The sequence below is a fragment of the Mytilus trossulus genome, chromosome 4 (genome assembly GCF_036588685.1).
Source record: "Mytilus trossulus isolate FHL-02 chromosome 4, PNRI_Mtr1.1.1.hap1, whole genome shotgun sequence".
NCBI lineage: Eukaryota > Metazoa > Mollusca > Bivalvia > Mytilida > Mytilidae > Mytilus > Mytilus trossulus.
Genome location: NC_086376.1, coordinates 51,984,257 through 52,002,265, shown reverse-complemented (window position 1 = coordinate 52,002,265; position 18,009 = coordinate 51,984,257). Strand labels below are relative to the sequence as shown.

At 30.5% G+C, this 18,009-nt stretch overlaps 1 protein-coding gene across 1 annotated transcript in view; it reads right to left on the bottom strand.

The window, feature by feature from the left end:
* Positions 1 to 5,728: 5,728 nt before the first annotated feature.
* The window catches only part of LOC134715491 (proton-coupled zinc antiporter SLC30A5-like), a 36,730-nt gene continuing 24,449 nt past the window's right edge, over positions 5,729 to 18,009 (bottom strand). The window contains exons 11-16 of the mRNA XM_063577697.1: positions 13,958 to 14,115; positions 13,235 to 13,364; positions 12,241 to 12,394; positions 9,828 to 10,054; positions 9,376 to 9,504; positions 5,729 to 8,810 (exon numbers count right to left, since the gene is read on the bottom strand). Of these exons, the coding sequence (XP_063433767.1) occupies positions 8,646 to 8,810; positions 9,376 to 9,504; positions 9,828 to 10,054; positions 12,241 to 12,394; positions 13,235 to 13,364; positions 13,958 to 14,115 (963 nt within the window). The 3' untranslated portion in view covers positions 5,729 to 8,645. The remainder of the gene's footprint in view (positions 8,811 to 9,375; positions 9,505 to 9,827; positions 10,055 to 12,240; positions 12,395 to 13,234; positions 13,365 to 13,957; positions 14,116 to 18,009) is intronic.

Genomic DNA, 18,009 nt, shown 5'->3' with positions numbered 1-18,009 from the left:
TGTACTGCATAAAGGTTATCTATGTGTATCATATAAATTCAATTTTGTCTTGCCTTAAACATCCTAAATGAGTAAAAAAGCAAGACTTATGACTTTATAGGTATTGCTGTTTCCCATGATGGTGACAATTTATTAAAGTTTGTGATAAGGTCCCTATGTGGATACATATTTATTATGCTGTCGTGAGAGGGGTCACATAGTTCTATGTGGAGACTTAAATGCAAGGACTGGGTCAGAATTAGATTTTATAGAAAATGATACATATGATCCATTTGCAATGGACGATGAAGAATATGAATATGATATTGGGTTACTGAAAAGGAATAGTTGTGATAATAAAGTTGATGCTAGAGGCAAGCAATTACTTCAACTATGTATTACTTTAAAACTCAGAATACTGAATGGCCGTATGTTGGGTGATTCAAATGGTAATTTTACTTGTTTTAAACCTAATGGCACAAGTGTGGTAGATTATATTATTATGTCGGAAGATTTGATTCAACATACTTTGAATTGTAAAGTATCAAATTTTAATACCTGTTTTTCAGATTGCCATTGTAAGGTATCATGTATGCTGCTTGCCTCATATTGTCCTGTTTTTATAAATAAGAATGAAAGTACTCAAAATTTTCCAGGTAAATTTAAATGGACCGATTGCTCAAAGGAAAAATTTCAGGATGCTCTATGTCACCCATCTTGTAAACTTGATATTAATCCTTTCTAACTAACAATTATCAAGAAAAAACAAACATAAACTCTGCTGCTACTGACCTGCAGAATATTATTATTAAAGCAGCAAAAATGTCACTCAAATTCAAATCTAATAAATATAAAAAGAAAACTATTAATAAGAAAAAATGGTATGATCAATATCTTCACAATAAAAGGAGAGAATTAAACATTAAGGCTAAGCATATGTCTGAAAATCCATATAATATTAATATTAGAAATAACTATTTTAAACATTATAGAGAATTCAAAAAGTTAAAAAAATATAAAAGAAAGGAGTTTAAATCAAAAATTGTTAAACAGCTTGATAATCTGCTAACTAAGAATCCAAAGGAATACTGGAACCTTGTAAATAAACTAAAGGGGAAAACAGACGAAACTAGGGACACCCCAGAAACTTCTATAAATAACTCCACATGGACAAAATATTTCCAAGATTTAAATTCTCTATCTGATACCAATAAATCAAAAATAAACCTATTAAATAACATGCTTGATGATTTAGAAAAAGAGAACATGTCAAATGTATCTATTAAGTGACTAATCAAGAAATATTTAAAGCAATTATCAACTTAAAAAAAAAGCTGGACAAACAGCCCTTATAGGCTGCATTAATAAACTTTTTAATTTAATATTTGCTCATAGTACATATCCAAAGCTATGGTGTGAAGGATACTGTATACCTATACATAAATCAGGAGATATAAATAACCCTGAAAATTACAGAGGTATAGCTATAAATTCTTGTATTGGAAAGTTATTTAATGTTGTGTTAAATACAAGACTTTCTAAACATTTAGATGAGAGAAATATCTTGACTGATTGCCAAGCTGGCTTCAGAAATAAATCAAGGACAACAGATCACATGTTTGTCCTCAAATGCTTAATTGATAAATATACTAACTGTAAGGGAAGTAAATTTTATGCTTGTTTTATTGACTTTAAAAGAGCTTTTGATACTGTGATACACTCAGGAATCCTTATCAAAATGCTCAAGTCAGACATTGGGGGAAAATTTTACCAGTTAATTAAACACATGTATACACTTAATAATTTAAGAGTAAAAGTTGATAACAAACTAGGTCCATGTTTTAACTCTTATATTGGGGTTAGACAAGGGGATGTTTTAAGCCCTGCCCTTTTTAATCTATTCATAAATGATCTACCTAACTGTTTACTAAATTGTCCTGATAGTGTAAAACTCAGCACTAGTCGCATAGACTGTCTTATGTATGCAGATGATGTCATTGTATTTTCTGATTCTGCAGATGGACTTCAAAAGCGCTTGAAGGCATTGGAATCATACTGTGATACCTGGTGCCTTAATGTAAACTTAAAAAAAACTAAAGTCTTATTAATCTTTAATAAAAATGGACGCCACATAAAAGAACCATTTTATTTTAAAAATGAATTAATTGATTCCAGTCAAGTGGCCTATTTAATTATGCAAAAGAAGACTTATTTAATAAATCTTTAAAAGCTTCATATAAACCTAATAGATGTTTATCTGGCTCAGATGCTAGTATTAAAACAAATTTACATCTGTTTGACCATACCATTAAACCTATTATTTTGTATGGCTCAGAGATATGGGGAATGTTTAAAACCAACTCTGCTTCCTGTAAAAAAGATGCTACAAATGTGCTTGAAAAAATATGTGCTAGAAATATACCAGAATAATGTTGCTGATAAAATGAACTTAAAGTTCTCTAAGCATATTCTAGGCTTAAATAATAAAAGTACAAATGTTGGTGTACAATCAGAATTAGGTAGATTTCCTATATATTTTAATATTGTTATATCTATGATAAGCTATCTGCATAGATTACATCATTGTAACTCAAATTTATTGAAAGAAGCGTTTTTATGTAACAAAGATAGGCATGAAAATAACACTATAACATGGTATTCCTCTGTTAAATTTATTTTACAAAAGCTTGAATTGAAAGAAACATATTGTATTGATTATTCAATTAATAGATTAAAACAACTTATTATGAAAAAGTTAAAGACATTATTTTTAAAAGCATGGTTCAATGATAAAGATAATGTTAATGGAAAGCTAGATACATATTTTTCTCATAAAAGTAATTTCCAAATGGAAAAATATCTTGATATTCAAAGTTTTCAATCAAGACAAATTGTATGTAAATTTCACATAAGTGCTCACCAATTAAGAGTAGAAAAAGAGCGACATAAGAACAATCCTATAGAAAGGTCACAGAGGACTTGTAATTTTTGTCTTCATAATAATATTGAAGACGAGTTTCATTTTTTAATTAACTGTCCATTGTATAATCAATGTAGAGAATCACTGTTTGCACAAGCTCATGAACACTGTCAAAATTTCAATAACTTGGACTGCAAATCAAAACTTTTATGGTTAATGACCACTGAAGATCAACATATACTGAAAAAGTTAAGCATTTTTCTTATCCAGAGTTTTCAATTGAGATCCACAAATTATGTTAACGGCTAAATCTCTTTTAGTTTATTTATATATATATTTTAAATTCAAAAATTTAATTTAAGTGCACATTTTTCTATGTATATGCATATTTCTTCTATTAATATGTAAATGCTTATAAACAAACTGCAGTAAAACTCTAAAGTGCTTATCATATTCCTGCAATTGTCAAAAAATATAATTATATACATAAATATCTAGTAATTGGTTGCTGTGGGAGAAAAATACTCTTATATCTAATCAGTTGGGGCTGCATATCATTTGTATGCAACTCAAAACACCATATCTGTTTAAAGGGGAATAATCCTTACATAAATTGATTGATTGTCTCCCATATTACTTTCTATTCCATGTGCATGCAATAACTGTTCAGTGTCCTATTGTCATGTATTTCATTTTATTATTTCATTGTTATAACAAATCATTGTAATCATTGTATGAAATTTAAAACCCGCAAGGGTCCATAATTGGATTAATAAAGTATTCTTATTCTTATTCTTATTTTGCATACTTTTAATATATATACATGCCAGTCATGGTTCTCTTTTTTTTACATGAAGATCAGAAATCCAGTATGACAACCATATTTTCTTTGATAACCACCAGAAACATTTCCACAAAAGTCATTGAAAATATGAAATTGACAATCAAAAGGTACCATCCAGAATATTATTTGTATGAGGCCTTTTATTGATAATAAAAACCTGGCAAGACATGCTTCATTTACATATCTGTAGGAAGACAGATAGAATTCCCGCTGGAAACATAGATGTAATTCATACTTTACATTTGTAGATAGAATTCCTGCTGGAAACATAAATGTAACTTATACTTTACATTTGTAGATAGAATGAAGTTTGAAGAAGCAGAGTAACACACAAAATAATCAAGAGATATTCACACCCAAAATATATCCAATTATAGGAAGCCCTTTATAGCCCACTGGTCGGTGAGCCGAGTCTCCATGTTTAAATACATAAACTGGCCGATAATGGTTTACTTTTACAAATCGTGACTTTAATGGAGTGTCGTCTCATTGGCACTCATATCACATCTTCTTATAGATATCTATATAGGAACATATTAAGGATAAGATACGAATTTTGTTACTACAAAGAACTTGCATAATGGAACATTGATTTGGAAATGAAAGAAATGAGACTATATTCCTTATGATATCTTTGGACTTTCCTTATCAGGATGATAAATAAAGTGAAACTGTTCCTATAAATTTGAAAAAAAGTTGAAATAGTTGTAACTTTTTTAGGTAGTTTATCAGAAACTTATAGAGCAAGGATCAGGATTTTTTTTCACCCGATATCGGTCGTTTCAATTCCAGCCCCTTGACTTGGAGCAAAATGTCAAGTTATTAGGTGTATGAAATGATTGTAGGGCAAACAGGATTCCTCTGACCTTGACCTGATTTTCATGATTCATTTGTCAACCTGAATTATTTTGTATTTAGGCCTGTTTCTCAGATACTACAAGTAATATGTCAATTATAGTTCTATTTGAAATGATTGTTCGGGTACATATGTAGCATGTCTGTCAGATACAGGTATCCCCCTAGATAAGTTTGAATAATAGGAAATCCCTTAGAACTGGAGAAGCGAATTTTGTAAATTTGAATCATAAAATGATTGGCATACTAACCAAAATCTTAAAAGTGGTAATAAATAATGTGAGATATGCATACCACATCTTCCTATATCTGTGTCCATCTGGAAGGGTTAATCTGACTTGCAAGATCTTTATGAATCTTAAGAAATAATAAATGGGGAATGCATATATATGTATAAAAAAAGAAGATGTGGTATGATTGCCAATGAGAGTCACAGACAACTATCAACAAAAGACCAAAATGACACAAACATTAACAACTATAGGTCACCGTACAGCTTTCAACAATGAGCAACGCCCATACCACATAGTCAGCTATAAAAGGCCCTGATAAGACAATGTAAAACAATTCAAACAAGAAAACTAACGGCCTTATTTATGTAAAAAAATACGATAAACAAATATGTAACACATTAACAAACGACAACCACTGAATTACAGGCTCCTGACTTGGGACAGGCACATGCATAAATAATGTGGCGGGGTTAAACATGTTAGCGGGATCCCAACCCTCCCCCTAACCTGGGACAGTGGTATAACAGTACAACAAAAGAACGAACTATAAAAATCAGTTGAAAAAGCTATGTGTCCATAATGTGTCTTGCATATCATATAAATTTATAAAGAAACATATCTGAAGAACAATAAAAGTTAAGCCACTAAAATTCAAACTAGATCTGTGTTTTTGATTGTTAAGCATTGTGTAAGTTTTTTAACATTTGGTAGAGGCAAACTAAAGTTACAGAAAGGAAACAAACTTTGGGACGTATGGACGTACATATGGAGCAAGAGTAAAACTTAATGCCCCCTCCACTACAGCAGGGGCATGGACTTTCAAGGGTCAACACTCAAACTTTGGAAGGTTTTTAGACACAAAGGCATACAAGTTTTTAAGAAAGAACAAGAGCTATATATTGCGAAAAATATTTATTTTGATTTGGTATGACAATTTTAAAATAACATTATTCCTGACAAAATAAATTATGATAAAATCAGACCTACTTTGTTTTAAAGCATAAGATAAACAATACTAGTAATCTACTTATGGAAATGTAAATTATTGACACTCACAGGTCACTATTTTGTCACCAGTTACATTTCTGTAAAAACAGGTGATTCCAACTAATTTTAAGAATGGTCTTTAAAACAGATGTTAACAAAGTTCCCTATATTGTTCCCTATAACCATAAAATATCTAACAATTACAAAAATATCATGTGAATTATTACCTGGATAAGTTTTACTCAGAATTTTTGAGTTCATTTCCAGTATTATACAGATACAGATATGGATACCTAGGATAAATGTCAGCTGAATGTTCAAAGTGCAGTATGTTCACTAAAAAATATTCGTAAATTATGGCACTTCAATAAATAAATATGATATATGAAATAAATTGATATTTTCCATCATCAGAGTAAAACTGTTTTCCATTGTCATAATCTGACTACAGGGTTTCCCCTGGGTCGATTATTTTTTTCGCCACCCCTTTCGCCAAAACAATATATTTTTCGCCACTTTATAATTTTTTTGCCAAGTGACACAAATATACTTTTCTTTTAAAATTTCCTTTTTCGAGCCCCCTATATTAGAAGTGTTTTTTTAGAACAAAACGAAGCATCTTAGCATTTGGAATTGATCCCTCATGTAAGGTGTAGTCATTACATTGAAGGGTTACTTTCATGCCAACTTTTTGAATAGATTTCTTCATAACGACAGTTTTCTTTTCTAGACAATAGTAAAAAAGTAAAACTGTATGCTTGAAACACGTGTGTAACTGAAACGACTTTGAAGTATCCACTCAAATCAATGATCTATATGAAAGTTAAATGATAAAGTTTTAAATCAGAGACCTTTCTTGCTTTTGAACATTTTTCGTCATAACAACAATTTTCTTTTCTGGACTATCATTAAAAGGAGAGGAAGCGTAAAATTTTGCTTCAAACACGTGCGTCGCAAAGTGGTTAATAAATCCCTTTTGTGACATGTGACAGAAGCCATATCATTTTGTCATATCATACAATCAACACCTTTATTAATTAGTCCTTTGATGTCGATAGCTATGAATGCAATCAGATGATTATTGATTTTCTGTCAAAATCTTAACGAGTTCAAGGTGAATTCAGAGTATTGTCTGATCGGTAAAGTCGGAGAAACCCGAAAAAAAGTAAATAAACAAGATGGCTGAAAATAAAACGTTATATATATATATTTCTTTCGCCAAATTCTTTCGCCAATGACGAAATTTAATCGCCACAATTATTATTTTTTCGCAAATTTGAAAATGGCAACCGCCAGCGGAAACCCTGCTGACTAGCTTGAAAAATTAAAGAAATAATAATGTCAAGGTAACCCCCCTCCCCCTATGGAGAGATTAAATGTATTTGAAAGGTAAAATAACAGCCACTAATTTGTTCATGGGCAAAAAGAAAAATATACTGAGTATTGACACTGGCATCCCAAGCTTAGTGTATATCAATCCCATTCCAAATACTCTAACATTTTACAAGACTTAAGTATGAAATCTAGTGTTTATTATTGAAACTAGAAGCTAAGCAACCAACAATCAATCAATTAATCCAAAAAGAAGATTTCATTGTACTACCATGCCACCACAGTACTGTGGATTCATTTATTATTGTGGGTACCAAATTCATGGATTGAAGAACAATCTTATTTTAATTTTAATTTGATTTCAAGGATTTGACAGTTTTTGTCAATACCATAGAAAATTCCAACTTGTTAGAACATTTAAATGTATGGTTTGCCACTATCAACAATGAATCCACTGTAAACGTTTTTTCTTTTAGTCATTAAAATTCACAAATATTCTTGCTACAACCTTTTATTGAATATTTTTTTTTAATGTCTGGGTTCTATAAATCTTCAAAAATGTTATTACAGAGCTATGTATTGCCTTCATACAGTTTTGATAGTACAATGCAAATGTTGAAATTACTATGGCAATAACTTAACATGTAAACTATGCAAAACATTCAAAGTCAATAAACCTTGACTGAAGGTGCAGGGTCAAATAACCTGCAGTGAAGTTAGATGTGCAAATGCTAATACATCTGCAGAATGAATATCATTGACCCAACACTTGGAATTTCCCTTAAACTAAAACCAATCCCAAATTTATTCTTTGATGAGGCGAGACAAAATTCTTATTTTATATACATTGGTAAATCTTTGTCTTATTGGTATACAAAGTCTGACAATATTTGTCTGGATTGTTCTGTTTTAATTAGTAAATAATTATCCTCTAAGTTTTTAATGAATTGTATTTTACAATTTACAGAACTGAAATAGGTTACACATCAAAAGTTTAAAAATATTTTGCACAATATTTACAGGCAACTGTGAGGAAAATATTGTGCCATTACTTGTTTACAATTAACAGGTAATAATATACTACAGATATTTGGTTCAAATCAAATAATTATGCCATTGCCAGTATTATTTAAAGCTTTTTAAATAAAGAAAGCATAAGCATGGAGGAGAAGATATGTCCTGTATGTCTTCTAAACTCAATGTTTAATCTAACATGCAATATCAATCTGACAGATGCACTGTACTTAAGATCTTTACATAAATTTTCTTTAATTTTCTAACTTGAATACACTTTAAATAGACAATATCAATCAATCACAGCCTGGTCATCTTTTTATGAGGAAATATCGTTAAAAAACAGTCCACTTTATAACATCCTTGTTAACACTGCATTGGAAATGTTGTTCAATAGGAATTTCCATTCTAATCTGTTTAATCATTCCCAGTGTGGCTTATGATCGATCCTTTCAAGCCTTGTACCATTTAAATTGGAAATTTAAATATCTTTTATAGGCTGACCATTTTGAAAGAATTTTGAGTTTCCAAAGTCATTGTAACTGTCACAATTAGCACCAAGTCCTGATAAATGGAAGTAATATGTCTCTTTCTCCACCTGTACTGTTACAGTGTTAATGTTAATCTCTTTGAATAAATTTGTTACCTGGAAAATATGAAACATTGATGTGTCAGTTATTTATTTATATGTTAATACTAAACAGTAGCAAACACAAAATCTGTGTTAAATTTACACATGTAGTAGTCAATATGCAACTTCTTATAAAAAAATCATTATTTTAAGGTGAACAAAACTAATTTAAACCAAATAAATCAACATGACTGTCTTGAGTTTTTTCATTTGGAAGTTTTTATTTCTCTGTCTATTTTTAGACCATGAAGAGATCTTGTATTACTAACAGATCTCTACTGTTCTTTTTTCAATTCATTTACACTTTGTCTAGACTAGAGGCAATTCAGGCCTTGGCATACAAATTTTGGACACTGTGCTATCACTGAAGGACATATTTTCACCACAAGAAGTTGTTTTGGTTTAAATTGATGTCAGACTGCAGTCATATTGGCAAACCCCATATTTATATAAGAGTTTTATGTACCATTCGACCTAAGAACTATGCATAATCTGATTTATGGATGTAAATTGTTTTTTTCTCAAAAATTGCATGATTGATATGTATGTGAATGGTTACTTATAATTAATTACTACTTACATATGCAATAATTTTTTGTTCACTAGCATCTGGTACAACATGTATATGTACTGTGCCATAAATTTTATCAGCTGTGTGCTGCCAGAAATGTGGTTCTCTGTAAGCCAGGATTCCTTCTATATTAAGCACCTAAAATCAGTAAAAGACATAAGAATATACATACAACTAATCTGTTAAAACCCTTTGCCTTCAAGTTTGTAAATCAAAAAGAATATTCATTTACTATTGAAACATTCAAAATAATGAACAGATTATACTTTTTTTTATTGCGTAGTCTGTGAATGGCAGTTAGAATTAAGTTTTCAATACAAGACTTTATCATAAAAAGATGTGGTATGAGTGCCAATGGGACAACTCTCCATCCAAGTCACAATTGGTAAACTAAAGTAAACCATTTTAGGTCAAAGTACGGTCTTGTAATTCTCATGTTGCAATATCTATTAAATTCAAACCTTCTGTAAGACTTCATTTATCCCTGAATCTTCTTCGCTCGGAGAACGGAGCAATAAAATCATTGATGTTTCCTTCAGAAGTGGAAGGACACTCAACAATATCATCGTAGCAATAAATAATGAACATATAGGATCAGCAATGTTCCAGCCAAAGTTTTCTATCAGTACAGTAGATATGATTACTCCAACACTGCCTAGTGTATCAGCCAAAATATGTAGAAACACTCCTGAAATTAAATACACAAATGAATGACAGTATTCGAAAGAAAATCTCAATATTGATTTATGTAGTTGTGTCAAGAGTCCAATAATGACTACAAAACTTTCTGTAGTATTGTATACTGTGGATTCATCATGGGACCACTGGATAAAAAAAAATCATGGATTTTGGGTGATTAGGGAAACCATGGATAATATATAGTAATGTATGCAGGATTTGGCTAATTCCCCTAAATCAAGTTTCCATGAAAATACATGATTTTCACATATAATATAAGTACCCACATAAAATAAATGAAATCCATAGTAATTTTACTGCAAATTATATTGAAACAAATTAGGAACAAAATAATTGCATAAAAATGTCATCAAGTCATGAACCCAACAAACACCATAACAAATTAAAACAAGAATCTGAATGCCCCATCCTCATTATCATTTTCTATGTTCAGTAGACCATGAAAATGGGATAAAATCTCTAATTTGGCATTAAAACTAGAAATATCATATCACAGGGTACATGTTTGCTAAGTTTCAAGTTGATTGGACTTCAACTTCATCAAAAACTACCTCCACCAAAAACTTCAACCTGAGATGGACCAATGAACGGACAAACGAACGAACGGACGGACGGACCAGAAAACATAATGCCCAAAAATGGGGCATAAAAACAAAACTTTAGTAGTTGTATAATAGCTCTGAACCAAAAAGTATGATTCCATTACAGCATGTACAGGATGTGTTAGTTTTATATTCAGATCAAAGCTGTTGCCAAATTTAAGCCTCTCAAGTGCATATAAAAGATGTGCAGAATTTCAATATTTGCAGATCTGATCAATACTTTGGAAATTGGGTCAAGGTCACTAAACCAAGCGATTAGAAACAGGAAACATGCAAGTTCTACCATAAAATGAGGTGGCCTATGTGAAAATGGGTTTATGTTAGTTTCTTGTTTGAATGGTTTCACATTTTTCATGTTGGGGCCTTTTTTAGATGACTAAATGGTGTGATATTTTTTAATTGTTGAAGGCAGTGCTGTAACATATGATTTATTTTATCTTTATCAAATGAACTCAGTAACCTCGTTGACAATCATACCATTATCTCATTATTTATAATATAAACATATCAGAATTAATCACAAGCTGTGTGGCTAAATTAACAGCAGTTTTAGTGAAAACTGAATCAAAGTCTGATGAAAATATAATGCAGTGAAAACTATTTAAACAGAGCCCTGTATTATTGTGAAACCTGTTAGAACAAACACCCTGTCTAAATGAACTCTGTATCAAAAGGAAACAAGCGGAAATCTGTCTAAACACAACATTGAATCAACATGACACCTTTCTAAAGAGAACTCTGTATTGATTAAAGTACAGTTAAGATCAAACAGATCAATTGTTTCAGTTCAAAATGTTTCATCTTCCAGTGAATAGATTAGTGAGATTGACCCATAGGATTTCATGAAAAGGGAATAAAGACATGTTAAACTCACTAAAAATGTAAGCTCCACATTGAGACAAGGAACTTGAACTTGAAGAATCTGCAATATTTATCCATGTCACAAAAAGAAGGAAATAGATAAATAAAATAAAGTAAGAAAGAAATATCTATTTATGTATATAAAACTAAAGTTTTAAGAAGTGCAATCAATTAATTATAAAAATGATTGAAACATTTTTACAAATGTTGAATATTTTAACTTGTTGAAACATCAATAGAATACAAGTATAGCAATAAGCATAATTAAAATTCAGGACCAAACCAAAATGCTGTCGCCTTACAAGATTACATGTACACAAATATTGAATCTGTGCTGCTAAAGATAAAAAAGACGACCAGAGCCATGTTATCTGAGCCTCTAATAACTGATTACTTCTGAAGGACTTAATTATTGGCACTCACTTTGTTAGCATTGTACATTAAGACAATAAATATTCATCCTTTATTCTATGTTTGACTGAAATTGTCAAAGCTGAACTTTGCATAGAACCTCAATACCAGAATTCTACTATAGTCAACTCTACCTGAAAGTCTGCTTTGAAGTTTAAATTTCCACCAACAAATTTTGTCATTTTCTGTAGGTTAAATAGTTGAGACAAGGTTCCTGTGTTGTGCATGGAACATGAATAATTAAAAAAAAAATGCAATATTGGCATTCACAACTTTTGGCTCTGAAGTTTTTTTAACCTACCTTCCATGTTTGTGTTGTGGCCTCCTCCATGGGAATGGCCATGTCCTCCACCTCCATGACTTTGTCCATGACCACCACCGTGGCTATGCCCATGTGCTCCTCTAAATGCCACAATACCAATTAAATTTACCAAAAGGCCCATCACAGACACAGCCTTAAAGAATACATTTATGAATTTAAAAGAAAAGGGAAAGATACCATTTGAAGGGGACATAAATATTTTAAATGCAGTAAAAAATTAAATAAAAAATATTACACAACATTTGAAATGAATATCATACATATTTTACAATTTTGAAGACATGCATAGCAGTTCAATACATCTTACTGTTTTTGGTCTAAGGTATTTCTTGGAAATAAAGTTCATTAGCTATATATGAAGAATCAAATTCTTTTCTGAAAAGTGTTACGAAATATCCTAATTTTATTGTGTTTGCAGGTTGTTGTCTCTTATGGATATTAATCATCTTCTTTTACTTAGGAAAAATTATGATCAACATAAAATTGAGAATGGAAATCAGGAATATATAGAGACAGCAACCTGACCAAAAGAGCAGATAACAGCTGGTCCATAAATTGGTCTTCAACACAGCAAGAAATTCCCCCATACGGTGGTGGGCTTCCGCTGGCCAAGCAACCAAAATATCTTGATTTTTTTATTCTATCATCATTTCCTTTCATACCAATGTTATGTATGTGAGTTTTTTTAAAAACTTTTATATACTGTAAATTCAGAAATTATTGCGAGTTTTTCTTATTGGGAATAATGCAACTAGGTGAGTATACAATAATAAGAACTTGGATTTTGATAAATAAAACAAAGATCTGAATGAAGATTGTTCTAAAATCACATTAATTAAACTTGCATTCTTGTCAATTTTTGAGAAATCACAATAATAAATGCACGCAATAATTTCTGAGTTTACAGTAATACTTTTTTTTATACAATTCTCTTTTAAGAAAGGTTTTCTCTTAATAATGCCAACTGACTTACAAACAATCTTTCTGTGTGTATCTCTGGTGGGTGAAATAATCTAGAAAGTCCTTCTGTGAAGACAAATATCCCAATCACAACCAAGAACAAACCATTTATAAATCCTGATAATACTTCAACTCTGTCATACCTACAAATAACAACAGTATAAACAAACCATTAATAAACCCTGATAACACTTCTACCCTGTCATACCTACAAATATCAGAAGTATAATCCTCAGTCAGGAATATGATGTTCAGTGGTTGTCATCTGTTTATTTTTATACGTAAGTGCTTCTCGTTTTTATATAGATTAGACTGTTGGTTTTCCCTCTTGAATGGTTTTACACGAGCAATTTTTGGGTGCCCTTTATAGCTTGCTGTCTGGTGTGAGCCAAGAATCTGTGTTGAAGGCTGTACCTTGACCTATAATGGTTTACTTTTATAAATTGTGACTTGAATGGAATGTTGTCATATTGGCACTCATACCACATCTTCCCATAACAATATAGTATAAACAAATAGCAACAGTATAAGAAATCTGATATAAAATGAGGTTATTTCTGAAAGTGTCAAAAATACAAATAAAAGCAACATTACCTAGAAACAGGAATACTTGACTAAATGGCATCTTTTTTTAATAGTAAAGCATCTTTATTTCTATGTTCCTTAATATTTTTTTAAAATCCATAAAAAGATTAAGAATCAGTTAATTTAATAATACTTCTTATAAACAGCTTACCCATAAGAAAATATTCTTGTAGCTTTCCATCGACTCATAATGGCTGCATATAACCCCATAACTAATGCTGAACAATCAAATAACATATGGAAGCCATCAGATATCAGGCCTAAACTATTGGTCCACACACCATATACAAGTTCAACAAACGTAAAACACTGTAAAATAAAACATCTTACGTAAAATCAGGCCTAAACTATTGGTCCACACACCATATACAAGTTCAACAAATGTAAAACACTGTAAAATAAAACATCTTATGTCAAATCAGGCCTAAACTATTGGTCCACACACTATATACAAGTTCAACAAATGTAAAACACTGTAAAATAAAACATCTTATGTCAAATCATGCCTAAACTATTGGTCCACACACCATATACAAGTTCAACAAAAGTAAAACACTGTAAAATATAACATCTTTTGTAAAATCATGCCTAAACTATTGGTCAACACACCATATACAAGTTCAACAAAAGTAAAACACTGTAAAATATAACATCTTTTGTAAAATCAGGCCTAAATTATTGGTCCACACACTATATACAAGTTCAACAAACGTAAAACACTGTAAAATAAAACATCTTACGTAAAATCATGCCTAAACTATTGGTCAACACACCATATACAAGTTCAACAAAAGTAAAACACTGTAAAATATAACATCTTTTGTAAAATCAGGCCTAAATTATTGGTCCACACAAAATATACAAGTTCAACAAATGTAAAACACTGTAAAATATAACATCTTATGTCAAATCAGGCCTAAATTATTGGTCCACACACCATATACAAGTTCAACAAAAGTAAAACACTGTAAAATATAACATCTTATGTCAAATCAGGCCTAAATTATTGGTCCACACAACATATACAAGTTCAACAAAAGTAAAACACTGTAAAATATAACATCTTATGTAAAATCAGGCCTAAATTATTGGTCCACACACCATATACAAGTTCAACAAAAGGAAAACACTGTAAAATATAACATCTTATGTCAAATCAGGCCTAAACTATTGGTCCACACAACAAATACAAGTTCAACAAAAGTAAAACACTGTAAAATATAACATTTTAATGTAATATCAGGCCTAAACTATTGGTCCACACACTATATACAAGTTCAACAAACGTAAAACACTGTAAAATAAAACATCTTACGTAAAATCATACCTAAACTATTGGTCAACACACCATATACAAGTTCAACAAAAGTAAAACACTGTAAAATATAACATCTTTTGTAAAATCAGGCCTAAATTATTGGTCCACACAAAATATACAAGTTCAACAAATGTAAAACACTGTAAAATATAACATCTTATGTCAAATCAGGCCTAAATTATTGGTCCACACAAAATATACAAGTTCAACAAATGTAAAACACTGTAAAATATAACATCTTATGTCAAATCAGGCCTAAATTATTGGTCCACACACCATATACAAGTTCAACAAAAGTAAAACACTGTAAAATATAACATCTTATGTCAAATCAGGCCTAAACTATTGGTCAACACATGTACAACATATACAAGTTCAACAAAAGTAAAACACTGTAAAATATAACATCTTATGTAAAATCAGGCCTAAATTATTGGTCCACACACCATATACAAGTTCAACAAAAGGAAAACACTGTAAAATATAACATCTTATGTCAAATCAGGCCTAAACTATTGGTCCACACATGTACAACATATACAAGTTCAACAAAAGTAGAACACTGTAAAATATAACATCTTATGTCAAATCAGGCCTAAACTATTGGTCCACACACCATATACAAGTTTAAAAAATGTAAAACACTGTAAAATATAACATCTTATGTAAAATCAGGCCTAAACTATTGGTCCACACACCATATACAAGTTCAACAAAAGTAAAACACTGTAAAAAATAACATCTTATGTCAAATCAGGCCTAAACTATTGGTCCACACACCATATACAAGTTCAACAAAAGTAAAACACTGTAAAAAATAACATCTTATGTCAAATCAGGCCTAAACTATTGGTCCACACACCATATACAAGTTCAACAAAAGTAAAACACTGTAAAAAATAACATCTTATGTCAAATCAGGCATAAATTATTGGTCCACACAACATATACAAGTTCGACAAATGTAAAACACTGTCAAATATAACATCTTGTGTCAAATCAAGCCTAAACTATTGGTCCACACACCATATACAAGTTCAACAAAAGTAAAACACAGTAAAATATAACATTTCAATGTAATATCAGGCCTAAATTATTGGTCCACACACCATATACAAGTTCAACAAAAGTAAAACACTGTAAAAAATAACATCTTATGTAATATCAGGCCTCAATTATTGGTCCACACACTATATACAAGTTCAACAAAAGTAAAACACTGTAAAAAATAACATCTTATGTCAAATCAGGCCTAAACTATTGGTCCACACACCATATACAAGTTCAACAAAAGTAAAACACTGTAAAATATAACATCTTATGTCAAATCAGGCCTAAACTATTGGTCAACACATGTACAACATATACAAGTTTAACAAATGTAAAACACTGTAAAATAAAACATCTTATGTAATATCAGGCCTAAATTATTGGTCCACACAAAATATACAAGTTCAACAAAAGTAAAACACTAAAATATAACATCTTATGTCAAATCAGGCCTAAATTATTGGTCAACATAACATATACAAGTTCAACAAAAGTAAAACACTGTAAAATATAACATCTTATGTCAAATCAGGCCTAAACTATTGGTCCACACACCATATACAAGTTTAACAAATGTAAAACACTGTAAAATAAAACATCTTATGTAATATCAGGCCTAAATTATTGGTCCACACAAAATATACAAGTTCAACAAAAGTAAAACACTAAAATATAACATCTTATGTCAAATCAGGCCTAAATTATTGGTCAACATAACATATACAAGTTCAACAAAAGTAAAACACTGTAAAATATAACATCTTATGTCAAATCAGGCCTAAACTATTGGTCCACACACCATATACAAGTTTAACAAATGTAAAACACTGTAAAATAAAACATCTTATGTAATATCAGGCCTAAATTATTGGTCCACACAAAATATACAAGTTCAACAAAAGTAAAACACTAAAATATAACATCTTATGTCAAATCAGGCCTAAATTATTGGTCAACATAACATATACAAGTTCAACAAAAGTAAAACACTGTAAAATATAACATCTTATGTCAAATCAGGCCTAAATTATTTGTCCACACACTATATACAAGTTTAAAAAATGTAAAACACTGTAAAATATAACATCTTATGTAAAATCAGGCCTAAACTATTGGTCCACACAACATATACAAGTTTAACAAATGTACAACACAGTAAAATATAACATTTTAATGTAATATCAGGCCTAAATTATTGGTCCACACAAAATATACAAGTTCAACAAAAGTAAAACACTAAAATATAACATCTTATGTCAAATCAGGCCTAAATTATTGGTCAACATAACATATACAAGTTCAACAAAAGTAAAACACTGTAAAAAATAACATCTTATGTCAAATCAGGCCTAAACTATTGGTCCACACACCATATACAAGTTTAACAAATGTAAAACACTGTAAAATATAACATCTTATGTCAAATCAGGCCTAAACTATTGGTCCACACACTATATACAAGTTCAACAAAAGTAAAACACTGTAAAAAATAACATCTTATGTCAAATCAGGCCTAAACTATTGGTCCACACACCATATACAAGTTCAACAAAAGTAAAACACTGTAAAAAATAACATCTTATGTCAAATCAGGCATAAATTATTGGTCCACACAACATATACAAGTTCGACAAATGTAAAACACTGTCAAATATAACATCTTGTGTCAAATCAAGCCTAAACTATTGGTCCACACACCATATACAAGTTCAACAAAAGTAAAACACAGTAAAATATAACATTTCAATGTAATATCAGGCCTAAATTATTGGTCCACACACCATATACAAGTTCAACAAAAGTAAAACACTGTAAAAAATAACATCTTATGTAAT